The sequence below is a fragment of the Varanus komodoensis genome, unplaced genomic scaffold (assembly GCF_004798865.1).
Source record: "Varanus komodoensis strain SLA01 unplaced genomic scaffold, ASM479886v1 scaffold1, whole genome shotgun sequence".
In the NCBI taxonomy this organism is placed as follows: Eukaryota; Metazoa; Chordata; class Lepidosauria; order Squamata; family Varanidae; genus Varanus; species Varanus komodoensis.
The window spans coordinates 118,956,539-118,984,485 of NW_025335268.1; the positions used below are offsets into that span (position 1 = coordinate 118,956,539).

At 44.4% G+C, this 27,947-nt stretch overlaps 2 protein-coding genes across 7 annotated transcripts in view; both read right to left on the minus strand.

Moving 5' to 3' along the window:
* The window catches only part of IPO13 (importin 13), a 67,964-nt gene extending 50,737 nt beyond the window's left edge, over nucleotides 1–17,227 (minus strand). For 2 of the 5 annotated variants that reach the window (XR_006415930.1, XM_044442639.1), the window contains exons 1-2: nucleotides 16,276–17,227; nucleotides 1,093–1,829 (exon numbers count right to left, since the gene is read on the minus strand). Coding sequence is in view for 4 of the 5 variants with exons in the window: in XM_044442639.1 (XP_044298574.1) it covers nucleotides 1,093–1,829; nucleotides 16,276–16,341 (803 nt within the window). In the remaining variant the exon portion in view is untranslated. The remainder of the gene's footprint in view (nucleotides 1–1,092; nucleotides 1,830–16,275) is intronic. The other 3 variants (XM_044442631.1, XM_044442622.1, XM_044442649.1) reach the window with 2 other exon arrangements.
* A 5,138-nt stretch (nucleotides 17,228–22,365) lies between these two features.
* On the minus strand, nucleotides 22,366–27,930 carry ARTN (artemin). Of its 2 annotated transcripts, XM_044450814.1 has the most exons (5): nucleotides 27,831–27,930; nucleotides 27,470–27,608; nucleotides 23,823–23,917; nucleotides 23,138–23,327; nucleotides 22,366–22,775 (listed from the first exon to the last, which is right to left on the minus strand). In XM_044450814.1, exons 2-5 carry the CDS (start codon nucleotides 27,594–27,596, stop codon nucleotides 22,366–22,368), a joined length of 822 nt encoding a protein of 273 aa, XP_044306749.1. In that variant the 5' UTR covers nucleotides 27,597–27,608; nucleotides 27,831–27,930. The 2 variants fall into 2 exon arrangements, with proteins under 2 accessions (XP_044306749.1, XP_044306758.1); XM_044450823.1 differs by lacking the exons at nucleotides 23,823–23,917; nucleotides 27,831–27,930 and having other exon boundaries at nucleotides 27,470–27,656.
* Nucleotides 27,931–27,947: the final 17 nt, after the last annotated feature.

Sequence of the window (27,947 nt, forward strand, 5' to 3'; positions counted from 1 at the left end):
TCCTATGAAGAGCACCTTCCTGAAATCCAGCCCAAGTCTAGTCTATTGAAACTTGAATCCAATATATCTCTTTCCAACAGTGGCACTGCTAAATAGTAGTTTCTACTGTCACCCTTTCAGATACTTGAAAACTGGTATCATGTTCCCTGTAATTTTCTATTCTCTACATTGAACACAGTGTATGTTTCCAAACCTATAATATTTGTCGACATGAACAGTTTGGCCATCTGATGCAATGTAAGACTAAGAATAAAAGAAACCACTGCACAACTTTCTGGAATAACACAGTTTGCTGATGGGCCTTTGGACGAAGCATATAGCTCTTGGACCTCATGCATGTCATCTGTACTATGAGCAAGAAAGGGTGGGAGGCCAGTGAGGATAAAGGCAAGAGACAGGATATCACAGGCTCTGTTTGCTAACCTTCCCTGTTTGACCATTATGCTAACCTCCTCTGAACCACAACAATAAAATAACATCAAGTGTTGTTCCTACTAGCCTTAATCATATTCTGAAGTGGACCCGTGATTGCACACATCCCTCCATCTGACCCAGTTCCCATACTGTGCCCAGGAAAGTTACTGAATGAATGTACAGTAGTAAAACTCCCAGAAGAAAGGTTGAGTTTTTCCTTTTCCCTCCAGTGGCCTCTAAATTCCCCCATTATTGTTTAGCTTTTTCCTATATTGTACAAGGCAAGGAACTGTAAACAACAGCCACTGCAAATGGACTAACACAGAAAGACTTGAGATCTTTATGAGGGGAGGAGTAAAGATTCTAATATGACAGAGGCCCAAAGCTGGGCTGTCTGGCCACACTGTGAACTTGTACAGCATCCTTGCCTATCAACCAGATTAAAACATGACCAACAGATGATCCTGTAGTTTAGCTATGGCTGCAGAATGTCAATATTTGCTGCTCAGTAGTTTGTCTGATAGGAATCAGTGATCATTATTTAAAAATTAGTAAGACAGGTATTTTTGAGCAGGGATGGACTCAAAGTGTTGCTCCTGAGGGATGATGAAAGGTCTGTTAATGACAGGACACATACATTGCTTGACAGCTGATGTACAATATGAAACTGGCACTTACCTCTGCGCATCAGGCTGAGAAATAGCATTGACAATGGCCTCCACAGCTGTGTCAAAAAGTTCCGGATCCTGCAGGGAGGAGAAGGCTGCCTGGATCAAGTTCTCACACTCCATCAGGGGAATCTCCAGCTGTACCCAGCTAGAGAAGCACTTCAACACCTTCTGTTTAATGAAGCTGGGGGATTCTTGCTGCTGTAACAATTGCTCTAGCAGGGAGAACACAGAACTGCACTCCTGTGCCAAGACGCTACGCACTTGCCCCTTGCGGTACTGAGGCAAGCGACTCGTTTGGAACTCCTCAGGCAGGACAGTCAGCAGCTCTAGGAGTGCAAGGCAGCGTGCTCTCCCATCTACATTAGAGTCCTCTGCCTGGAACATGCGCACCATGTCAGCAACAGCACATGGCCAGGCTTCTGGCATCATATTTAATGCCAGTGAAGCTAGTGCCACACAAAGCCGGGTCAGCACGATCTTGGAACCACTAGCAAAACGGGTTATATGGCTGAAGAGCTGTGATTTGAGGCTCTCGTACTGGTCAGCTGGGATATCATTCCAGTACCGTGAAATCTTGATGTGGAGGGCACTGGCCCCAAAGTACTGAATCTCAGGCACCTTATCCATATCGAGGAGCAGCCAACTGAAGTGCCAAGCTTGCGGTGACACCTGGGCTTGCATCAGCCATTTCTGAGCCAGGTTCTTGTTTTCAATGTTGGGGTCATAATACAATTGGTGAAGTGCCTGCAAGGCAGAAGACAGCAACTTATTCAGCATTTTCTGCATTCTTACAAGTCTCAAGACAGTAAGAAGTCAAGTTCAGATCCTAAGCCATCAGTACCTGGGCTCTGATATATTAACTAAGGTACAAGCCTACAAGATGGATGTCTATAGACTTATTTCTATCCCCCCCGACACAGATAAAATTCTGGATATTTATGATCTATTTTACAAAAGGATATCTCTTTCTATTCCTTTTTGGAACAAAGGTAGACAACAATGGAGACAATATTATAATTAATACAAGTTAGCACAATCTAGGAATTTACAGATTAGTAGAAGTCTCAAATGTACACAACAGATGAGGATAACATTCTCCTAATCAATTGATGTGGAAAAATTATGATTTGGAACGGAAAGAAGTTTACAAATTTATAAGAAAAAAAGTAGAAGCACTTTATTTTACTAATATGCTGTCTCAATGTAAGATTAATTAGATACAAAAACATCAGCTGTGTTTTAAACCCTAATTTGGCACTGAACAGGGACGGTGGGGGGCAATTTCATGTGGAAAGAGCTGAGTAGGCGGAGCGGACAGAACTCTTCCCCTGCCCCTGCTGCTTTTCTCTAAGTTGTATCCCAAGGTATGAATCAAAACTTCCTTTTTAAAAAAGCAGCTAAATGGCTATGCCAGATTCAAAACTAGCTTTCTATTTCTTGTTTCCCCACTTTAGAATTACCTTGCTCTATACTTCCTCAGCACAACCCACAATGCACAGACAGGTCATTGCTAGTTCAACTCTGAATTTTATATGCTATATAAATGTAATGCAATAATAATTACATTTGCTGAATACAAAATTTGGCATCCTCATGCAACTAAATAAAATGCCATTTATTTGTTTGTTTGTTTGTTTGTTTGTTTGGAATGTCAAAATAGCATACTGGCTTGCTCTGGTTCTGCCTCTCAATATATTCTGCTCTAATCAGATTCAGAGATGAAGATGAAAACCTGCAAACTTAACCTAGCAAAGGTTCTCAATTTCTCTCTTTACATAACTAGTAAATTCTAGTCAGTCTCTCACTCAGATGGGATTTAAATTCTAATTTTTAAAAAATCAGCATCACTGGCACTGAAGCCTGCACAGCAGAGTACTCTAGACAATGTACAATGTTTTACTGTGGAGATCAGACTGCAGATCAGCTTAGCAGATACAAAAACAAGCAAAAAACTCACAGAAAGGATAGAAACATCCAGGCAAATGGGTGGGTTTTTCAAAAGAAAATACTATGAAATCATGCATCTCCAGTGCTGGTTTTAAATAGTACCTACAAATGGATGCATCAGGCTACATACCAATGACTGTACTACATAGCCATGTTCTGACTTTGTGATAGTTTACACACAAATATACAGACAAGCTAGAGACACAGTAGTGAAATATCACAAGATGCAGCATGGAATACATCCCTTTCTCCTTTGAATATGTTGCAGACCCTCCCATCCCCACTGCACACCCAGACCAGTAGGCTTCATAGCAGGCCCCTAAGCACACACGACCTGCAAATTGTTTAGTCACTATGGTTCTGCTCAAGAGCTGATAACTTAAGCAACTATAAAACTCCTTAGAACCATTAAAAGAAAGCAGTTTTTGAATTTGCACAATACAAGAAAAGCAACCAATTTATATTTGGAGCAGTGCTATTTAACCTGTCCATAAATAGTCTGGAGCTGGAAGTAAACAGGCAGGCAAATTTGCGGATAACATCCAATTATTCAGAATGGTGAAACCTCAGCAAGCTTGTAAAAAGTTCCAGAATGATCACTCCAGCCTGGATGAATGTGCAACAAAATGGCAGATGAGAATCAGTATCAATAAGATGCACATGTGGGCAAAACAAACAATCTTAACCACGTATGCAGTAGTGAGACCAAGCACCTGCACACATATACCACCTTTACTCGATCATCTTTCACATACTTAGTCATTCCATTGGTGAAGCTGATAGTCACATTAGAGTTGAACTCCTGCTCAAACTAAACACATTACAACCCTTCTCATATACGTCTAGGGACCTTCTCAGCTGGGACCTCAAACCTCTGAAGACTACATGCTGCCAGTGTTCAAATCTACATAACATAAGTAGGCAGGAGAAGCAATGGCATTACTGAGCCTTTGTAAAGGAGCACTTTGCACTGGCTGCTGCATAATTCTCAGACCAACCTTTTCGATTCGATGCTACAAGGAGCTGGCATGCACCATGTGACTAAGAAAATAGATGGAGAATGGAATGTCACAAGGAGACCTTGAATGTTATGCTATTGTTATGCCAATAGCAGAGAGTCTAAAGCATGTAATATTACATCATATAAGCAGCCTAGCACACAGGATGCTGTGTCTCCAGCACATGAATACTGAGACAATAGTAATTTGATGAGAACCAGGCCACTTGGTAATTCAGCTGCTCAGGTAATAGTGTTGACACCTGGAACCTTAATCAGAGATCCAAACCAAGGTAGATCACTTTTTTCCAATCTGTCAGACAGATTGCACTAGATATACCATAGCATACTTAGGAAACATGAATGGCAATATATAGTTTCAGGCCTGGGTGCTCAAGAAAACAAACTGGTGGCAACAGTTGCCCCAGGCTTAGTATCCTAGGTGCATTGCTTCCTTCTTCCAGGCTTTCACTTGCTTTTGAAAAGCAAGAAAGTACCAGTTTGTCTGAATGACAGCCCTAAGTAAATAAGTAGATAACAAGTTGAATTCTCAACATGTGCAATAAGATAGAGGGGAACATTTCAGCAAAGATCTACAAATAAAAACAGCATAGGTATGTGAGGACACTCTATTCTGTGTTCCTACAACAATGTGTCTCCCTGGAATTGCATGAAAATGAGAGGCAGCCCTCCAATACGTATTGCTGTCTCTCAGCTGAAGCGAATATAAATTTAGAAGACCAATAATACACAGCTCACACTGAGGGAATGGATTCATAATTCACTGACTTATCCCTAGCAGCTCCAATGGGCCACAGGTAGATTGTTTTACTGCTTATTATACAATGATTGCCACACACTTCCTGGAAAGTATTCTGGACTGTTTTCATTTCAACACGGTGCAATTCACCCACCATGCCTATCCTCTCAGCAGCAAGCCAACTGCCTCCAAACAACAGATTCCTATCAACAAATGCACTACCTGCTCTAAGGCATGGAGAGGACAAGCAATCAAAAAAGTGGAAGAAAGGCTGCCGAGCAGCACTCTGTAGTGTTAAGATCAGTCAGCTGCTACCACAGTCTCAGTTTTGTCAGTTGAAGTCAGACATGGACATCTTCCTCACGCACACTTGAACCAAATATTGACAGACCCATATTATATATCTCTGCACCAGCCAAGCTACTAGACATGACCAGCAGCAGCCAGGGCCCTCCTCAAGCACGTCAAAAAGCACTACAGGCGCTATACCGTCTTCTATTCAGGTAGTATACAGTACACTCCCACCACTCCACAAGGAGCACAGCATGCCACTGAGGATGTGAATAAATTGAGACAAACACCTCAGCACCAAGAGATTTCCAATAGCTCAGGTTGGAGGTTATTAATAAATGGGGTTATTAATCAGACTAAGTGTAAAACAGCACTTTTACTATTGCTTTCATTACTGAAGCCTTCATCAGAACTTGGTGGGATGAGACATAAAGGGTTTGAAGTATTGACATTTAGGAGTGACGGTGACCACTCAGGACTGAACATCCAGTGTTCAAATATTGCAGATACGTAGGAGAAAGAAAGCCTAGGATTACAACAGCAGTTGAAGATCAAGACTGAAGACCACCATAAGGACTGTTTCTCTCCACCACTAAGGATTAGGGTCTATTTCCTAGTGAGCAGAAAGCACTCAAGATACTTGATGCTTTTTCTGCTTCTTTTCACAGAATGAGGTCAACCTTTCTAAGCAATTGTATGCAGCTGCAGTCATGCATAGCCTGTAATTAGAAGACTCCAAAGTAACCAACTAAAGAATAGTGGGTTGATAAAACTCTATGTATAACTTATTCTGCAAGTGTCAATCATGTCAGTCAATAAGTTTATTGTTGTAACCACAGGCCATAACATAACATAAAAGTGTCATAAAATAGTAATAAAACAATGAGATAGTAAGATTATAAAATAAAATAATAAAAGTGGTAAATAAAAGGTTACAACAAAGTCGGGTCAATGCTACAACTAAGAACTTAACATCTGGGAAACTCTAACTGTGTATCTGTACTGTGGCAAGGAAGGAATCCTATGAGTATTATGACACCACATGTATCTCCTGTGTTTGAAGTTTGATCAAAAGTTTGATAGACTTAACCAAGTAAAGTTCCCTATATTTTTCTGACTAATACACCCATACACACAAAACACATGTATTAACACACAAATTCCTTTTATAAATTGTATTTTCATTTTCTTTGCCTATTGAGCTCCTTTTTAGGCTCTTTTACTGTAGATGTTCCACTAGCATACAATATTAGTTCTGGACTAAGAATTGTAATTAGTTAATTTCTTTGGGGTTCTTTTTAGTATATTATGCTCTGTTGACTTTATTATGTTATTTTTTTTCAAAATAAAATAAACATTTATGAAAGAAAGTGAGCATACAACTTGCCAGTGATAACATTAAAACATTATCTGCTTAAGCCAGAGAACTAGAAGTGCAAGTGTAGCTCCAAGATTGCTTCTTGCTAATCAATTATAAATAAATAAAATTCAAAATTACACAAACTGTTCCTTTTGAATGCTTTCCAGAATAGGTTTTCAGCATGACTAGTCTAGCCACCTGTGGTACTGCTAAGGAAATGTCTAATGCTCACCAACAATTAGGCACCTATACAAGAACACTAGAAGATGTGATTGACTCTTTCGCTTGACACCACAGACTAGCATGGCCAATAACAACCATGAGACCAGCCTGCACAGTCTCCTTTGTGAACAAATTCAAACATAAACTTAAAAGATAGAAGCCCCATTGTCTTGGGGCATGGATATCTTGTAACATGAGGACAAATAAATATTTCTAACAAGCACAGAACCAAAGAAACCATTCAGGTGCCTTCACATATACAAGTTCTTCTGTAACACAATGCACAATGAGCAGTGCAAATCAGGCCTATGAAGCCACAATATGCACAAGCAGTGGCTAGCACTGCTGCAGATGCTCCAGCATCCTATCCCTGAAGCAATCAAGCAAATCCATGACTTTGGTGGTGATGCCAGTCCACAGTTGTGGTGAGCTAGCCAGAACTGCTGGAGCCAAAGATGGTGTGGAACGCATGTTCCTGAACCTGCCTCTTTGCTGCTCCCAACAAAAGTATTCTAGGTCAAGTTTTATGTGAGTAGAAAGACCACGTTCTTGACTGTCAGGCTAAACCAATAATCCAGCCATCAGCTGAGAACAGACTGGAGGATGTCAGTGAAGATTTAACCCAGAGACCGTAAGTATTTTCCAGAAATTTAGGTTCTAAAATGCTAACATGGCCTGGAACATCCTCAGAAGCCATTAATTTCTCACCAGTTCCACTGAAGCTTACTAAAAAAGGAGGTAGGTCAAGAAAGCTATTCCCAATTACATAAGGGGAAAGGACTCTTCAGACTGTTTTGGCAACTGTTAACCAGCAAGAGCATTTTTAAACAGTCAAATGGCAGATTTGCTTGTATTTGTATACCACAATATTTTAGTCTGAAGGCAGCTGTCTTGGCTGTCACATCATCCAGCCAAGCAGCTCACCACCTCAGATTAGAAGTGAATGAAACCAAACCTGATTATCCAGAATCCAGAAGTCCGAATGTCAATTCCTAGATGATCTAACACTCACCTCAGATTTACACAAGCATACACATGCTCACAAAGAAAAGGGGGAAATGGATCCTTCAAGGACAGTTATAATCCAAAAGAAGACACAGAAGAAAAAAAGAACAGAGCCATAAGCAGAGATAGAAGCTTCTCTGGAGAAAAAAGAAAGAAAATAAAACTTGAATCAGCCCCAGTGACATGCACTAGCTTTAACAGAAATAGTATGAAGACTCCTGTCTCCCAGCATAATGTGAGAATCATGGAACAGTAGAGCTGGAAGGGGACAGAGGGCCATCGGGTCCATCACCCTGTTCAGTGCAGAACTTCAGGTTAAACTGTCCCTCTCAGATGGCTGTCCAGTTGCATCTTGAAAGCCTCTAGTGTGAGAGAACCCACAACCTCCCTACATAACTGATTCCACTGTTATACTGCTCCATCAGTCAGGAAGGTCTTCCTGAGGTTCAGCCAGAACCTAGCTTTCTGTAAGTTTAGCCTGTTGCTCCTGCACTCTGGAGTGATTAAAAGGGGATCCTGGCCTTCCGCTTTGTGACAGTATTCTTTTCAAGTACTTGTAGAGTGCTATCGTATCTCCCCTGAGCCTTCTCAAGGCTAAACATGCCCATGTCTTTCAATCTCTCCTCATAGGGCTTTGTTCCCAGTCCCTGAATCATTCTTGCTGCCCTTCTCTAAACCTTTTCCAGTTCATATGCATCTTTCTTAAACTGTGGTGCAGAGAACTGGACACAGGATTCTGGATAAGGGCTAACCAGTGCAAACTTCTATTAGCTCATTTGCCCTTTTTGCAGCCACATCACATTGTTGACCCATATTCAACTTGTGATCTACAACAATTCCTTCTCATTTGCAGTATCGCTAAGCCAAGTATTCCCCATCTTTTAACAATGCATTTGGTTTCTTTTTCCTAGGTGCAGAACCTTGCATTTGTCCCTGCTCAATTTCATTCTGTTGTTCTCAGCCCAGCATTCCAACCTATCAAGATCACCTTAAATCTTCTTTCTGTCTTCCAAGGTATTAGCTATGCCACCCAGTTTTGTGTCATCTACACATCTGATAAGCGTTCCCTACACTTCCTCATCCAAATTATTAATAAAAATGTTGAAGAGCACTGAGTCCAGGATTGAACCCTGTTGGTACTCCACTTGTTACCTCTCCCCAGTTTGAGAAGGAGCCATAGATGAGCACTCTGAGTCTGATTCTGTAGCCGACTGTAGTTGTCCCAACTAGCCCACATTTAGCTAGTTTGCTAAGCAAGATATCATGGAGCACTTTGCCAAAAGTTTTGCTGAAGTTGATGTATTATGTCCACAGCATTTCCACAGTCCTTCAGGGAGTTGGCCAATCAAAAACTGAAATTGGATTAGGGTCATAGAATAGTGTGATCTATCAGATCATAGAATAATAGAAATGGAAGGGATCAAGAAGGCCAACAGGCTCAATACAAGACTCCATGCTAAACCACCCCCCTCAGATGACTGTTCAACCTATATAATTCCTCTAAATTTGTAAACTTTTTAAAATGAAAGTATTGGGGTGGGGAAAAATAATTTAAATCAAGTTTCCTATTTTTTTCATATTTTCCTAAATGATAGTGCTAATCTGACTGCATGTCTATTTATAGCTAAATAGAGAATAATTTATACTGCTTTATCCTTTCAAGCAGGGTTTGTGCCTCTGTCTCACAGTATATATTTTGTATGTTCTCCTTTTTGCCTATAGAGGACTCTTTTAATGTTCCCATGTGAGTCTTTATTATAACCAGCACCCATGAGAGTTTGAGGTTAACAGCACAATCCTATATATGTCCTCTCAGAAATAAGTTTCATAGACCCAGGTAAGGGGATTAGGATTGCAACCTTAACACAAGAATACAGGAATTTACACACTGCACAATTTTGCCTTTTCCTTTCAGTGTTGCTCTCTTCTACTTCACACTGTCTTTCCCAGCCTTGCCCTTACAAAATAACAAAAATGTAATGCTATGACCGAAGGGTCAAAGCAAGTTTTGATAGTGAGCTAAATCTTTTTTAAAAGATCCATCTTTTTTAATGTATTTGAAGCATCCATTTTTCTATACTCTTGCTATTTTGTTTTTCTCTCATTAACTTCTCTGCCTCACATGGCCCAGATCTACCACCAAAAGAAAAGAAAAAGAAAAAAGGACAGAATAATCCTATCTAACCTTTGTATTAGCACATGTGCTTTTAGTCAGACAAATGGACAACTCAAACTTTCAAGAAGCAAGAACTGTTATCAGGCTAGAAACTATATCCATTTTATGATTAACAAATTAATGCCTATGTTTGATTCATAAGTAGGTTTGTTTTTATGAGTATATGCCTAGAATGTTTATGATGAGCTTTAATTGTACCTATCTTACTTTTATGTAAGAGGTAAAATTTATGTTTTTTAAATTAAAACAATTTAAAAGTTTAAATTATGTTTTTGTTTTTATTTTTCAAAATAAATATTTTATCAAGGCTGGCTCTCAAACCACCATTGTGAGGAAGCAAACATATTTATTTCATATCGAAATATTGGAATTCAAATAGAAGCTTAGCAGGGACAAAGCTACCACCAAGATAGAAAAGTGGGAGTCCATTTGCGGACACATTTGGCGTGCTCTATGGGCCCATAATGGAGTCAAATGACAATAATACTCACAAAGTACATAAGGAAAAGTGTTAAGGTATCTGAATTTGCACTGGAAAAGCATCACCTTCTGTTACTTGCAACAGAAAGTCCTCAGACCGAAGATCCGATGCACAGTCGAAGACTTGTATCTTGACCCCGAACTTCAAATGCTTTCTGCAGCAATGAATGGGGCATTGAATTCAGTCTACTACAGCACAGTTTCCTGCAGCAGCAGCAGCAGCAGCAGCAGCAGCTCACACCCATCATCCCTCAGCCAGCCAGCTGATCTCCACCCTTACAGCGCAACAGTGCATCTTATGGGAAAGCTTGATATAGGCAGTGCTAGACAGCAAAGCAAAGCAGGACTAAAACAGAGCGGGGGATGGGGCGCTAAAGCATCCTTCGGAGCCTGCTGCTGCTGCCTTTCCCGGCCAATGCAGGAACCACTCTGGCACACCCCTGATGGTTCTAACTTCTACATACCCTCCTCCCCCAGCACTTGCTGAGCTAATCACCACCTGGGGCATGCTGACCTTTCCCGATGGCACCATTTGCTGTATTGTTGGTGCACACAAAGAAGCTGCCTGTGCATTTCCTCCGGGGGAAATTATAAAGCAGCATTACCCAGAAGCAGACTAGGTCACAGAAATCAACACGGTGCATAACTTCGCAGAAAGGATCCAACCCTTATTTGACATATATTGTGAAAATGGGAGGTTTTAGCATCATGCTGTCACTGCTTAGAATATGGGTGCTCCCTGAGGGAGAGTTCCTAGTGTTAACAATCAGAAGATATTATACAAATATTCCATCTTTCCTCCCTTAATGAATTTTTCCTGGTATGAAAAAAGACAGAAGCAGAGGTGGAGAAACTTGCAAGGGTTATAAACTGAATATAATGTGATAGATAGATAGATACTTGCATGGGCTCCCTCTAAGAACCAAACAGAGTTATTACATAATAAAAGCCTCATCTAGAAGCATCCTAACAGCTGGTTTGCACAATCAAAACAAGCCACCCTGGGTTATTTTTACTATTTAAGCTAGAGTGGCTTATTTAAATCATGGTGTCTCATTCAATTTAATAATCACCACTCAGATAAAGTTTGTCGTTATCCAAACCCAGGGGGCTTGGCTTGTTCAAGGGGAAAACAACCTTCCAATAATGCTACAACAGCCCATGGGCAATTATGGCATATTTTGATTGTGCAAACCAGATCCAAGAATCTGCTACTCCTGTCTACCTATTAACACAAAAAGGTAAGTAAGTGAGGCATATGAAGCTACAGGGTGTGTCTCAGTGAAAAAATATTGGAGCTTTGCAAGGATGAAGGATGACTATCAGAATCCCTACTAGGGAATGAGTTTGATGGCCTGCACTAGCAGAATGATACAATTATTTAAAAAAAACACAAGTAGCTACTTGAGTGCTACAAAGAACACAGTAACCAGCCAAGTTAAAGCTGCCTATACCGTTATACATGTGTACAACATATATTACCACAAAGGGGAAAAGAAGATGGTTTTTCTTCCAAAGAATGTATGACATTCATCTTGCAGAGTTATTTCACTGGAGAGGAAAGTTTAGAGCTGCCCCAGTGATTACCTTGCCTTATTTTCAAAAATCTGCACCCAGCCTGCGACCCATATAAATTACTCAAATTACTCTGCAGCTCCTAGGCCTGGAAAGAGTCAAGCCTGGAACTGTGCAAGACATTGAACCTCAATTCTTTCCACCCTGAGAAGGTTAATGAGCTTCTTGGCTTCAGAGATTTCACCAGCTATTGTTCACAAATTTAAGTCTATCGTCATAATCATAAAGTTTAGAAACTGCATTTTAATTTAAAGCAAACGGAAATTATCATGCTAAATTTTACACATGCTCTAAAACCTGGTTCACAGAATCACCATGAAAAAAATAAGCAGCTTGTTTAACCCATAGCACATGAGGGGTACCATCTGCTCAATTGCTCACCCGGGTACAGCCTGTCATGTAGTCCAAATCTGGATGGAATGGCTTGAAAGAAAAACCACCCTCAAGCTACCCATGGGTCATTTGAAAGTTGCTTTCCCCACAAACAAGCCATGCAGTCTAGGTTTGGATGACCCAACAAGCCATACCTGGGCAGCTGATTATTCAAATAGTGCCCAGTATGCACTGAAGCTTAAACAAGCCACTGTGGCTTATTAATGCACAGTGATAGTCCAAACCATTTTCCTTGTGTGTGGAGTGAAATTACAGAACAAAGATAAGCCTGATAATATTTCTCCAAAAATGTTCTTAAAGAACCTCTCAAAAACAACACTGAATTTGTACTTTTCTAACTTCTAAATATAGAATTTAACTCTTGACAAGCAGACAGGACCACTTTCTTTTCCAGTTCTTTGATACCAAGCAACAGTCGAGACAATGGCCACCATCTGACAAGGTAGAACTATTGTTGCCCCACCAGTTAAGATGGGATCTCAAGGGAAACATGTTTCCATAGTGCTTATTCTTCCTTCTCCCTGCTCAGTATACAGTCCACCAAAACCTGGGGGGAATTATTTATTTGTTTAAAAACATTATATGCCGTCCATTACTAAAAAAAGTCTCTGGATGGCTTACAAGGAAAGAAACATTATTAGCATCTTTTGATTTTAGTGCAGTTAAAGAACTGGTCTAGTGCTATGAATGTGAGCTCTGAATTTTAAATCCCACTTCAGTCATAAACTCACCAAGCAACAATAATATTTGCCTGCCCCACAGGGTTGTTTCAGAACTCTCAGAAAAGCATTGTATAAATTAAAAGTATGGTTATTTTTTTTAATTAGCATCCTGTCTCCAGCAACGTACACAGGATGCTATGGGACTACAGTGGAGGACTGTAGAACACATGTACAGAGAAATTCCTTAACCAAATGGTGGCACCCATGACTAGCTCATTTGCTTGCCAATGAAACCATACACACTTACAACATTCATGTGAACTAGAAAACAGAGGAAGTCATCTCATACTAGGATATATGAGGCTTGGGTCCTGGTTACCTGAAGGAGCGCTTACATCCATATATGCCCGCCCGCCCCTTGAGATCTGCGGGAGAGGCCCTTCTCCAGGAACCCTCCGTGAAAGAAATTAGGAGGGTAGGTACCTGGAGGAGGGCTTTCTCTGCGGTGGTGCCCAATCTATGGAATGCGCTCCCCAGAGAGGTCCGCCTGGTGCCGTCGTTATTTGTTTTTCGGCGCCAGGCGAAGACCTTTTTATTTAAACGTCATTTTAATTGTTAATATTATGCTTATTTTATCTGGCCAGGGCGACTTATTTTATATTGTTATTTTTTGTATTTTAACTTTATGTTGTGAGCCGCCCCAGGGCTTCGGTGAGTGGGGCGGCACAGAAATGTTTTAATAAATAAATAAATAAATATTATTTGTCCATCTAGCACAGTATTGTCTACTCTGAACAGCAGTGTCTCTCTCTATGGTCTCAGGTAAAGGCATTTCACGTCATATCACATCCTGCCTCCAAGGTGTTTATGCTCTTTCAGGCTGACAAACTAATCTTAAGATGTTTCAGAAGCTACAATTAAATGGGAATCATAGCCAAATGTGCAAGAACTGGCACCATAAAAATACCAAAATGCCAACATATTTTAGCTTAAAGTTCTTACTACCAGTAACTTAGTCCTAAGAAATGTATTTCAACCTTTTACAGTAGGCAGAAAATTGTACAAGGACTGGAAAACCACTAAATGATCCACAGTCAGTGCCACAGTCTGGAATGCAGGAACCAGAAGAGAGGACAGAGGCACCTCAGGATCAGAGTAACAGAATCCAAGGCAATATAGATTCCCAATTCCAATAGCAAGGCTCGGTACCAAGTTCAAGTCATAGTCACAGAACAGACCAAGGTCTGAAACCAGAAGTACATACCAGAACAAGGCAAGGACACAGTCATGAACAAGCCAAAAGTCAAGAACAAGGAAGACAAACAGAGGCACGGGTACCTTGAAGCAGGTTAACCAGGCAGGATATATGGTGAGGTAGGATACATGACAAGGTCAGACAAGATGCAGGAGCTGAACCATGACTTGCAGGAAGCCTATGTTGTTGAAGCAGGACAGCAAGGCCAGATACAGCAATGCAGGACAAGGCAAGGCAGGAACCAGATGCAGGAACAGACCCACAGCTAGGAAGGAAACCTGCACTGCTGAGGCAACATGGCAAGACAGGGTACACAGCAAGTGTCAGTCACTACAACAAACAAGAAGACCTGCACTACTGAGGCAAAATCTGAAAGAAAGAGCTTGCTCTTCTATAGTTCTTCCCCTAGGGCTCTTAGCTGGCACACACCTGGAGGCTAAGAGCTCCAGCGGGGCCCATAGATCCTGCAAATATTGAGGTGCATGTTCTGGTTTTGGCTACCCCATGAAGCCCCAGAGCAGCCTAAATCCTGACAGTCAGGAGGACAAGGACATGGCCATCTGCAAAATTTCAAAGGAGATCCCAAGGATTGACTCTGAAACCCTATGTCTACAAAGCATGTGCTTTATCACTGAGCTGTGATAAAGCATGTGCTTTATCCTTCCCCAAAATGTTACTCCAATGTTGCTTTCATTGGCATCAAACACAGAAAAGCACGGCAGAATGATATGTACTTGCTCTTCTGCACTACCATAGGCCCCTCTTACCTGTCCTTTGTCATTCTTTAAAAACAGACCTCAAACATTGGAAGAGCAGCCATGTACTTTCCATTCTCATATTTACTCATGGAGGAGTTGGAGTACAGGTCAAAGAAGTCAACTTTGTGAAAGATGCTTTGAAGCTGGTAAAGAAACTTTTTGTCCAGATAGCTTGAAGCCTTCATTGCGCCCTGAACAAGTCATGCTGCAATTTCAACTGTGATGTCCCTTCTACAAAGGAATGACTAAACCTAGCCTATTTCATGGGACTGGGATGAAAACAAAGCATTTTAACTGTAAGCCACAGTTTTCCTGGTACACAATACATGGCTCCAAACACATAATCCCCTTGGATTGTCAGGCTGGTAGTATTATAAGCAAAGCACAATAAGGGGCGAGCACTCACAGCAACAGTATCCACGGGTATTCCTCTGATGTCAATAGCAGTTAGTTCCCTTACAAATGTATAAGAAAAATGCACACACCCATACTGACACTGCTGTTACCTCAGCCTCTTAGCAGTGCTATGCCGTCATTTCTGTGAACTACAGAAAACTTACATTCACAGTAAAGGGAGAAAGGAGGCAGGGGGATAGCATATTTGTCTGAAAAATAATGAAACCAAGAAGGAAGCATATCTAGTTCTTGCTATACGAAAGTTCGCTTCTAAATGAGTTTCTAAAGGCCACTCTGCTTTTTACAACTGCCAAATACTGGCTGAGCAGCAAAACTGAAGGACAAAGTCCAAAGCACCAGAAGCAACAGAGTTCTAAATATGACATGTTATGGGTTCAAGGAAGGGAGCTGCAAGATACATCAAGTGCATCACTTCTACAAATGCCCCCTTCCAAGCTTCTTCCCCCTGCCAGGCTCATCAAAATAATCTGCCAAGAGAAAATGTCAGGATGGGAACAATCCCAAATTCTCACAAAATGACCAAAAGTGCCACCACTCCAAGTTGAACAGCCCGGTGGATTTCAAGGGTCACAGTAGAGCAAATGGAATCATGAAGACCATGTCAAGAACCAATAACGTGGCAAAGGCAGCTTTGGAGAAGATCAGAATGGATCAGCTATGCCCAATTATTGATTAAGTAGAGTCTGTGGCAGGCTTTACTGGAAATGAAGCTAGACTATCAGTGAAAAAGATGGATACAATGGAACCTTCCCTAAACTCCAGCGTGGACATGCATTAAAATATCCTGAGATGAAGATGCAGGCACTCCCTTCTACCCCAGACTAAACCACACCTGGGAGATCAGAAGAGCGACTCCTCTCCCACCCCCACGTCCGAACCGCGCTGCCCTCACCTTCTCCACATTCTCCACCGTGAATTCCAGGCTCTGCTCTAGGGCCGTCTCCTCACGGCGCTCCATGGTGCCTACGCGCTGCCTGTCTAAGCCTCGCCTTCACCCTGCAGTGGGGCTCAGCTACAGTGGGGCAGGCGACAGCAACAGCAGCAGCATCTTGAGTAGCGGGGGCAAGGGAGGGAGGAGAGGGCGGCAGTCTGTCCCTAACAGAGGGAAACGGCGATTCCCTGTCTCTACGAGCCAAGCGGGGGTTTGGGAAGGCGGGAGTGCGTGTGGCTCAACCGGGCAATGGAATTTTTAACCGGACTGATTCTATCCCCACGGAATCTTTTTTTAAAAGGGAGATGGTGGTGTCTTTCAGCTTGCCTGCAACAGGGGGAGGAGCAAGCCTATCTGTCCCAGTGGGGCTAGGAATAGTGTGTGGGGGGCGGGGAGCTGGGAGCGCGGGGAGAGATCGCTTTCTACCTGTCTATTCTCCGTTAGCGGAGGACGGTATATTCCGTCTGCTCCTAACAAGATTCAGGGTGAATTAAAAGACCTGCCTCAGACCCACCAGAAAGAACAGTCTATTTCTGTACCCAAACGACACTCCTTGGGGCGGGGGGGTGGAGAGCAAAGGGGCCGCCGGAGAACAGGATAAACTGCCGCTAATTTTCTGGGCGGTGGGAAGCGAGCAGGATATCTGTCTGTCCTTCTGCCCTTAATGGCGGAGAAGGTGCCTGTCCATGGCTCGCCGGAGGAAAGGGGAGGGGAGGGCGTCTGTCTGTTTCCACACGCCCGACCTTTCCGCTCTGCGTTCAGCTCTCCTGAGGAGCGTCGGTGTCTCTGCCTGAGGCGGCAACCACCGCCACCGAGCCGCCTCCCCACTCGCGCAATCAGACTAAATGACTGACAGTCGGGACGACCACCCAGTGGGAAAGGGATGGAAAGCGAGGACCTCACAAACCACTAAGTTGTCCACACCGAAGGCCCGCCTGCCGGCTCTCTAATTTCCCTTCCGTGCAGGCGCCTGGAACACCCCGCCTCTTGCTGAGGACCAGCGTTGTTTTGTGAGGTCATGGGAGTTGTAGTTCTGAACCCAACCGGCGGAATAAGGAACAGGGCAAGGCCGAAGACTAGGCCGAAGAATGTTCACGGGAGATGTAGTTCTTGTATTGGCGAGTACACCCTCTGGTGGGAGAAACGACGAATGGCAGTTCAATGAGGTGATCTTGCACAATTAGGAAGATAAATGTCATGGACTGGTCATTCTGTAGTAAAGCCGGTCAATCAAGCTATGTGATAGCCTTACTAGAACGTATGCAGGGAAAGTAAAGTAACGAACTGTTCGCCCGAGTCCTCCAGATGCGTTGGACTACAACTCCCGTCTGCTGGGAGTGATGGAGGTAGTAGTCCAACGCAACCGGAAGGCACCAGCATGAGGAAGGCTATCCTGAGCCTACCAGTCTTCAGGCAGAGATAGTGAGAGATCAGCCCCTCGCAGCGCAGCAGTGCTACCTCCAAACAACGGCTTGAACTCTCCAGCTATTCATTAGGTTTAAACTGTCCAAAAGCCGTCAATAAGACTACAACCATACTGATCGCGCAGTGTAGTGCTACATTTTGAAGTGCAGGTGCTCATGACAGTCCCTGCAGCCACACCCCCAAGGAGAGTCCAGAAATGCAGCCAGCTGTGCTTATGCCTTTCAAGAAACCGCTAGGAACAGTTTTCATCTCCTCTAGGCGCAGCCTTTTATCAAGCCAATGGATCTCAATTGCCTATTCAAAATCGAGCCGCCCCAAAATACTGTGCACTATCATAGCCATAGCTCTCAACAAGCTCTTATTGCTGGGAAAAGGCACTCTCCGCTGCACCCTTCCGTTAGGCTTGCAGTTAACCTCAGAAGGGACAGGAAACCCGAGGGGCGTGGCAGCCGGCATCGTTCCTCCTGCCAATCCAAACGCCACCGCGAGCTGCACCTGAGAGTCCGCTGCACGTCAGAATGCAATCCAACTTCCAGTAGGTTGCTCCAATACTAGCACAGCCGATGTTTGTCTCCTCCCCACTCCAAACCCCGAGAAGAGAGACAGAACGTGAGAAAATGAAAAGGGTGACAAGTGTAAAGGAGCAGGTAATACCTTCACCTTTAATACTGGCATAGAGGAAAATATTCTGGCGGGGTGGCTTTTGCTCTCCTGCATGTAGAGCCAATGCTAAGGGGTGGCCTGCTAGAACTGGGGCCCCAAATCTTCCACTTGGAGCCCTGAATCTCTGCGAGGCCATCTTCCACACACCCCGATATCCTTGGGCATTTGCAGAAAGAAGCATACAAAGACCCTGATTGGTGTATCTGATTAGCTGGCTTTTTTCCCAGCATGCTTCACCTCCTGCTGTCACTGCCCTAAATCTTTCAGCCGGAGAATTTTTGCATTTCCCCCATGAATTCAAATGCCCTCTGGCCAGACATTCCTTTTACAAATCGATATAACCTTAGGGACCGGATCCCTTAAAGAAACATATAGGGAGATTATAAAACACATGTAAATTAGCAAATCGCGTGCGTGTGCGTGTTCCTGTGAGCCTGAGCTCCAGGCTGCATGAGAAGATTCACGTGCAAAACCATTCTCTCCTATGCAATTCTTAAACATATAAGTGCCCTTCCTTCCTTTATTCTTTGTCATCCTAAACAGCAGAGGAGAAATAAGGACAGGCTGTGATGCAAATGAAGTGACTCTCATGTTTGGGATAAAAGTGGGTCCTGCCACTGAAATGAAGAACTGTCTAGAATTTTGGGAAACTCTTATTTGTACATTGATTAACAGAATCAAAAAGATCTTTTGCTCTGACTTCTGTTTAGAATAATAATGTTTTGTCCCACTGTGTAAGTTTGCAAATGTACTAAACTGGAATGCGCTCCCCAGAGAGGTCTGCCTGGCACCATCGTAATTTGTTTTTTGGCACCAGGCTAAGACCTTTTTATTTAAAACTTATTTTAATTGTTAAATTATTTGTATTTATAGGATTTTAAATTTTTAGCCGAGATGCACCGGAGGTTTTTAAATATTTTTTTACTGTCATATTGTTATTTATGTATTTTGTTTCTGTTGTGAGCCACCCTGAGTCTTCGTTGTGATGGGGGTGGCATAAAAATGTTTTAAATAAATAAATAAACTGACAGGTATCAAAATCATTGCATTAATAGAAAAGGTAAGCTTACCCATTAATCCATTCAAGTAATTTTATACAAACATTTCCACTGTGTTGTTCCAAATACTTAAAGCATATTTTAGTCAGATTCAAGAGTGCCTTTAAGAACAACACTAGGTGCCTTTGTATAGCTAAGCCTAGAGGATGGGTAGTTATCTTTATGTACCCTTACACAAAGTAATTGCTGAAATTAATGTCTAAGTAAATACAGGCAATTAAGACTTGTTGTGCAGTAAATTCCAGCATAAACATAGTTTAACTTACTTCTGTACTAACAGTTAGACCAGGATTTAGTAGGAGTGTGAAAATTGTTTACTTAACTAGAACTCTGATCTTGCAGTTAGGCATGCCTAAACCCACTGACTGCATTGGCTTAGGAACATCAGACCCTAATGTTCTATATTGAGCCATTTATTACTTGTCATACAGGGCCACAAGACTAACACAGCTACCTTTCTGGAAATCAGGAAGGTTGTCTTTTGAATTAATAGAATGGCAACACAAACTTTTAAAACAGCAATCCCATGATCAAACCCAAGCAGCATCGTGGAGATGGGTTCATCAGACTTCACGTAGGGGCAGGCAAATTATCCTGTCATCCTTCCCCTTGTCTAAGCTGCTTCTGCCTAAGCTCCAAGAAGGGGAATTAAGTCTAGCCATACCTCTGGAAAAGGAGGTGCATACATTAAAATGGCTCTTCATGTGTGAATGTCTGCATAAGAATACTTCTATAAAATTGTTTACCCCTGGCATTTATCATCTGCCTATTATGTTTTGCCCCCCAGATATGTTTTTCTGACTAATCTGGAGATGCTGAAATCTTGCAGTATGTTTATTCATGAATAGTAGACTGGTGAAAAAAACAAATAAACATACAGCCTGGTGGTCAATAAGATCTAAAATTAGGTCCTACATTTCATGTTTTTTTCTTTTACAGTTTTGTTCTATAACAATTATTTTCCAATGTGTTGACAGCTGCAAGCCAAACCCCAAATTGGAAAAGTACAAGACAACCATCAATAGTGGGAGTGGGGAATGGGTGTTGCTCCAGATTGTGGTGGACTACAACTAGTCCTAGCCACAGAAAAGGATGATAGGCGATACACATCCACAACATCTGGAACACCCCTGGCTCCACAATGTGTGTTGCTAAAAGTCAATACAGTAGCATATTCTAAGCATTTTAGAAAAAGGAAGGCTTCTACAGTCATTGTCTTCATCTTTTTTACAGTATATGATAACCATTCATAATGCTTTAACTAATACCGCAAATGAGCATCTGATTTGTATTTTCAGCAGGAACTATATTTATGAATGATGTTTGTGTGAATAATTTTTGTTATTGGTTTCTTCCCTCTCCCACAGATATGCACATAAAAGTCAATTTTGCACTGCTTTATTGGCTTTATTGCTACAGGAAGTCGCTGCTGTACAAAAATAGAGTTTATCCAAATGCAAATAAAGGGTAGCGAATATAAAATCAGGACAGAAGGGAAAGGAAATGCCTTTGCTGAGGCCAAGTGGGTTAAAAGGAACAGGAACTGCTGGTCAAAGGCCAGGGTGTAACATCAGCATCTGCTGTACATGGTACACCAGGCCCAGCTCTCAGCATCATAAATAGGTGCCACCAAAATGGGGTGAGTTGGGGGCAAACAAATAAATAAATAAGTTAGAAAATAAATAACTTTGTTCAGAAAGTGTCGGTTCAAGGGCAGGGACGATTCCATCCTCCTGGTACCAAGTGACGATTGACCAGAACCCTGGGAACAGCTGGGGCAATCGCTGCTTCTGAAGCTGGTGTGACAAGTAACACTGCTGATCTATTAGGGGATGTGGCAAACTAAGGTGATAACATCATTGTTAGCTTTACAGGACAAGCCCCTTCTTTAACTGCAGATACCTTGACCGTGCGGTGGACATACGGCATTGTTAGCTGTGCCACCAGAGCCAGATCTGTTAGCAGCTTGAAAAGGAGGATGTCAAGCCCGTGCTGTGGGAAAACACAGAGGCAGACCAAAATGGAAGCGATGAGCCTCACATGGGGTAGTCTCATCTCTGGGTGCTGCCGTAGCAGTTCAGACCTAAGCCTCTACCCACCAAGGGTCTGTTCTCACCAGGAGAAATCCCCCAATCAGATTAAAGTCTCTAAAAATGAAGATCATCCAAGAACAAAACCAGGAAGTTCTTGACAAATGTCTCGAATATCCTAGCGCAGGGTCGTTAGTGGTAACAATCACTGAGCCTCCAAGGCACAGAGAAAGTATAGTCTACAGGCTGGCCCTGAAGGTCCTGAGAAGGGACGCAATCTGGCTTTCACAGTCATCTGCATCTGCTTCCTGGTGGAGCTGGACCACATTGCTAGGAAAAGGGAGCAGCTCCTAGGCTTGGACAAATGGGGGAATTAACACCTGTCTTGCAACAGATGGGGCTGAATGACCCTAGCAAGCAGCTGCCTCCTTTCAACTACTTGAAGGACTAGTGTTAAGGAGGGGCACTTAAGGGGCTATCCGTTAGCACCACAGGTCTCTCAGGCTACCTGTCACCTGACTCAGTAAGTGGGCAAATTCACAACCCTGTCAACAGGCCAGCCCCGGAAGGAGAAAGACCCAGCCAGAATGCTGCCTTCCCAGGCCTGACTGGCCCCGATCTCACCATCGTCTTGGCGGTCCGAGGGGACTACCCTGCAAAGTTGAAGGCTCAGGCTTTTTGGAGCCAAGAACACTGCATTCCCTGCCTGCTTGTAGTTCACTCACTGCTTCTTCCTGGCCTAGCAGGCCTCATTGTGAACTGTACCTCTCCGTATCCCACGAGGCACAGACCAGGCAGCTTTCGGGCACGTCTGCCATGCAAGCATGGACACCGGTTACTTCTCGGATGCTGCAAGCTCCAAGCGGCGAGCACCGTCAGCCCACACAGCCACAGCGGGATGCCGAGATTTGGCTTGCAGTCTGCCAGGCACTGTTCACGTCCATGAAGGAGAAGGTTTCGTATCGGGTGGGGCGGCAACAGGGGTGGGAGGAGGGGCGGTCGTGTGGCCCAGGCACAATGGCATGCTGCTGCAGCAGGCGGCTCAAGCTCAGGTCGTAGTTGGTGCGGGTGTGTTGGCACGAGCCGCTGCAATATCGGAACCTCACAATCTCGTCCGAGTCATAGCCAAGGCCCAGCTCTCGCACCTTCACCGTGAGGCTGTGCAGGCGGCACTGGTGGCGGCGGTTCCCCTGCCTGAGCTTCCTCAGCTTGCCAGAGCCTGGTGGGGAGCGCTCAGCCCGGAGCAGTTCGGATGTACTTGGCCCTCCGAGGGTCACGTTTTCCCCTGAAGGAAACAGAGCAGGGCTGGGACTGAGTCACTGGAAATGTCCCCAGCCTTGTCTCCCAAGGAGAGGGGAAGCCCCGCACAAGAGGATGTGAGGTCACAGGGCTCAGACGAGTCACACGGGCCTCTCCTCGGGCTTCTCTCTAGCCACAAGGCCTGATTCCACTTGCTCCCAGAATGGACTATCTGGCCTCGGGGACCAGGGTAAGATAGTTAAGGAGAAATGCAGATTTACAGTGGACCACACAAGGAACTGTTGTACACACACATAGAAAGAGCCTTGGGCTGGGGATCCAAATGGGACAAGTTCAGAAGCACTCGCAGCCCTGTTCCCCTTCCCCAGGGACATGCCGGGTTCCTACCTTGCCAGTGTCTCCATGCAACCCCTGATGGGGCTTCCCTGCTGCTTTCATCCACAGTGGCAGGGCTGGCAGTGCCCGAGCTTCCTGAGGCTTCTCCCAAGGTCTGGTTATGATGCCAGGTCTCCGGACTGGCCATGACTGCCCCAGCAAACAGTGACAAGAGGGTGATGGTACCCCACAAGCCCCGTTCCTAGGTAAGAGAGGAGAGCTCCTGCTAGTAAGTATGCTCATGCAACCTGAGACACAGAAAAGGGAGGAGAGGGGCCTCTTGGAGATGAGGGTAGAGCAAAGGAGAGTTGTGACATGCCACAGGAGTTCAGGCTCACCTCACGTAGGATGAGCTTGTTGCACGGATTTCCTGTCTGGGTGAGAAAATCAGTGTATTGGAACACGCACAAAGATGAGAATGTAGTTTGCCAGACAAACACCGAGTGAAAAGCTGCCACCATATTTGCATGCCACAAAACACTCAGGTGGACTCACAGCATACAAGTGACAGGCCAAGCAACAGAGGGAAGCAAAGAACCAGACCAGTGTCCTGGGGCCAAAGGGGAGTGATGTACAAAGAAAGTAGCTGCTCCCTCTTTCATATATTGCAGAGATGGGGGATCCTTTCTTAGACAAAGGGCGTCCTAGCTGTCCATTGCTCCCATGCCAAGCACACTCCCTGGCAAGGCTAACTCACCCTGTGTTGTACTGGTCGGACAGGCAAGCTCCTGTAGGCAGAGGGAGATCTGTCTGATCTGTGCCTTGGCCCCTCCACTTTCCACTCCATCCTACCTGCAACACAAAGACAAGGTTCAAGGACTGGACCTCACATTCCCGGGTGGATAGCCTCATTTCTGCTTCTACAGCCTCCTGGGCTTGCCAGATCACCCTTGGCCAGCTCCAAGTCTCTGAACCTTTCTGCATGGCAAGATTCTCTGGATAAATATGTCAGTCCAACTCAGTAAAAGAAGCCCAGATGACTCCTGCAGGATATAATTCTTCTTGCCCTGACCATTTTGTATTTTGCAGTCTGGGATGGGTCCACCTAACAGATTTCCTGGGATTTTCTGAAACAAGAATGGGCTGGGATGGGATATGGGCCATTCCCACAGTCCTGTCCCAGTGATATCTCTGGCTGCCAATACAAATGCAGAAGAAGCAGTTTCTTTGACATTGATGGAAAGCGTCAACATCCACAATAAGCAGCTATCTTGTAATAACACAATACACCATGTACCAAACTTTTCCAGTTGCATCCAAAGAGGGGTCCCTTTGCTGAGTCAACAAGCATTGTCACCAACCCTAATTCTGAAAGGGTTCAGCCTGAAGAGTAATGTTCTCTGAGTGCTATGTTCACACTTATGGTGGCCTGCACACACATGCATGCACGTGCCTTGAAGGTTTCATAACGCCATAACCATGTAACATTCATGCGTAAGAACCCATTTAGAAGCATAAGTACCTCCACATAGGGCTGCATGTGCTGCTACTATGAATGGGTAGTCCCAGCCACCATGTATTTTTACAGAGAGTTCTGCTCCATCTTTCCATTTCCCCTTGTCATATTTTACACCATAAGTTCCTTGGAGCAAGGACCAGTAAAACCAGTACTCCTGTGCTCAGTAAAATGCATATATGCTGACATCACAAATGATGTCATCCCAGAGCTAACCCTAACCCCAACCCTGCTTCATAGCTAAGCACTCAACCCCACCCAACCCAAGAATACCTTCAATGGTCAGACCTCATTATCAACTATTTCTGCTCACTCAGTACGCATGTATTTGCATTAACTGTTTCTACTGCACCCCTTCTAAGTAACTAGAAAAGAGAGTATCCTATGGCTATCATGGGGAGTGAAGAATCAGAAACCTGGGGCCATATCCTGCCCTATACCTCTAACCTGCAGTCATAACAAGCAGTTTGCCAGAACACTGGGGGGGGGGGGGGGGGACAAAGAGAGAGAGAGAAAGGGAGAGAGAGAGATTGTTCTCTTTTGTTCTTTACAGTAGACACTGGAAGCAGTAGCCCAGAGATGAGACAGTAAATGTTTGAAGTTACTATCATCCTCCAGAACTTGGTTTACTTTTAGTCTGCCTTTGACCAACACAAACCAGCTGCTGACTGCCCAAGGACATTTCCCTATATTGGGGAGCATTTGGGGTCCATGTTTGACTTTGCAGAGAGATGCATTTTCTCAGGCTCCCACAAGGTGGCAATACAGAACCAGAGTTTTGCTGCTTCGCACATTGTCCATACTGGGGAAACCTGTTACCCTTTCCTAATGTGTGAGGAATCCTGGGCCTGCTTCTCCAGATTGGGACATAGATGAATCCAAACTAATTTAGAGATGCAGCATAGCACACTGGTAGGAAGATCTTGATATTTTCTATAGAATAGCCGTGAAAGATAGAAAACCTCTGAAACAGAAGAAGTATTGCAATCTATAGGATGTTTATGTCTGTCCTGGTATTTAAGAGTGACCATGCAGGAAAGGGGGCATCTCAGGATCAACCTGTGGAACATGGGTCATTGTATTCGCTTCGTTCCAGAGCAACTGAGTTCCTGCATCTAGAAACACCCTAATGGATATTATTGAATGTCAATATTCACTCTTCACTTTTACTATTCACCATCTGGTCAACCATATACAGAAAAAATTGCAGACTGCTCAGACATACAGATATTTGAACCACAGAGGAAATCTGCTTCCATACGCTGCAAGCCAACACAGACTAATAACCACCCTGATTGAACAGCTCCTGGGAGTCATCAGCTTTCTGCAACAACTCTGGGGGCTTCAAACAAATACATATTTCCCCTTTCCCAAGAACTCTGTGTGGAAAAGCTTTTTATCACTCTGGTGATTACACAAAGACCACCTGGTCTTAGTTTGAATCATACACGGTAGTACAAGTATACCAGAGACCTGGATACAAACTGGCATCACTATCCAAGAAGGGAGGGAGGAGAAACACTGCTTCAGTTCGGATAGATCCAAGGGGGCTGAAAGCAACTGCCATGAAATGGGTGTGGGTGCATAGGCTCATCCACTGAAACTTAGATATGCACTGATTTGAGGAATTAAATCAGAAAGACCTGGCTGAATACACAATCATTGGCACAATCTCCCCTCTCTGGTGCCTTGAATTGTTATAACAAGCTGAACTGGCAAGGCTGCAGGAATTTTCAAAAGAAACTGATTTGAAGACTGATATGTACCTTCCAAAACAAAGAGATGTTGGCAGCAAAGCCTTCCTTGGAGCTGGTGAGCTGCCAATGTACACCTCTACTACCCTAAACAACCTGCTCACTGTGCCAATCATCCCATGCCTATGCAATCTCAGTTTTGGAGATTTACCTCTGGCTACCCAGCCACTGGTGACGCTTCTCTCCCAGGCTATTTTGTATAAAACGAATACAGCTTAAATCCCACCAACAGGAGCCACAAGGCTCAGTGAGCAAACAGGCTAAGGCAGAGATTGCCACCTGATGCCATGGCATGCTCCTGGACAGAGGTTGAGAAGGAGCAATCTGTGAGGAAGTGACAGAGAAGTCACTCCAGGACTGCCATCACTGCAGAAAGGAAGGCTTGGCCAGCTTATTCTGGTGATGGAGAGTGGAAAACAGGCAGTCCTAGGCATGTTCCTCAGAACTAAGTCCCAGGGTATCCAGCAATGCTGACATCCAGGAAGCATGCACACAAGGGCTGCCTTAGAGGCTGAGGTGAAAAAAGTTTCTTAAGCGATTAAGGTGCCCGGAACTGGACGTAGCTCCTTGGATCTCTCCCTGTGAGTTTGTCCTGGAAGTGTTTGGAGTGCAAGAAAAACCAGTGGAAGTTCAGCTTGATGGGCTTGAGCCCCACAGGGCTTAGAAGAAGCCTAGGTAAATTATTGGAGAAGGCCCAGGAGCAGAGATGACCCTCTCTGGACCACAAAAACAAAACAAAACAAAACAAAAAACCGCATGCCACCAGGACTCTGGAACCTTTTTTTTTTTTTTTTAACAGAAGCCAGCATGCCTCCCCCACCACAATTCATTCCAGTCCTCATCTGGCATCAGTTCCTGCACTTGAGCTATCTCGGCTGTCCACGAGGCAGACTTAGCTGATGGGGTAAGGCTAGGTGCGGCTCCACCCCGGGATCGGAGGAATGAGATGGGTTCGAGGCCCCCTGAGCAAGAGTGAGCTCCGTTCGTGCCTCAGCCTGCGCCACTAGCTGCTTTCCGAAACTAGGCGATCTTCTGGACGCTTGCAATTATACCCGCCCGCAGTAGTTACCCCGATCTCTCCTCCCACCACCAGGTCTGGAAGCAGTTCCCAATTTCCAGGCCAGCTCCACTCACCGTGCGCTCCGTCTCGGCAGATCGGGCGCCTCCTGCTGCTGCGCGCGGCTCTCCGGGGACCATGCTCCGAGGATTCGGGCCAGGAAGCGCCTCCCTCTGCCCTCGGGTATCGGCCCTTCCAGGGCATCGAATCCGCTCCCTGCGCCGGAGATACATGGTCACCGGGGTCCAGGTTAGGGCGGCGACGGGGCAGACCCTCGCCATGAACAGCCATGGAGCGAGGAGGGGGGCTCCCTTTTCGAGACGGCCACGGATTTCGTCTCTTCCTCCTTTGAGACGGATCCCGGGACAGAAAGACACACAGAGACCCCTTTCTCGTGAGGAACTAGCAGCCCGCCCGCCCATTCCCTTCTTCCCTTACCTCCCGGCGGTGGCGGTTCCCCGGCAGCTCCTGCGCTCAGCCGTTCCCAGGGGCCATGGCTCGACCCCGCCGCCGGGATTGTTCCCCTGGGCGCCCGACGCTCACGTCGTCCGCATG

Excerpts from the sequence above, each read along its gene's own strand:
- ARTN (XM_044450814.1), bottom strand. The coding sequence starts at position 27,596 with ATGCCCTGGAAGGGCCGATACCCGAGGGCAGAGGGAGGCGCTTCCTGG. Across the intron at positions 23,328-23,822 it reads TCCGACCAGTACAACACAGG|GAACGGGGCTTGTGGGGTAC; the intron begins GTGAGTTAGCCT and ends TCTCTTACCTAG. Across the intron at positions 22,776-23,137 it reads TGCATGGAGACACTGGCAAG|GGGAAAACGTGACCCTCGGA; the intron begins GTAGGAACCCGG and ends TGTTTCCTTCAG.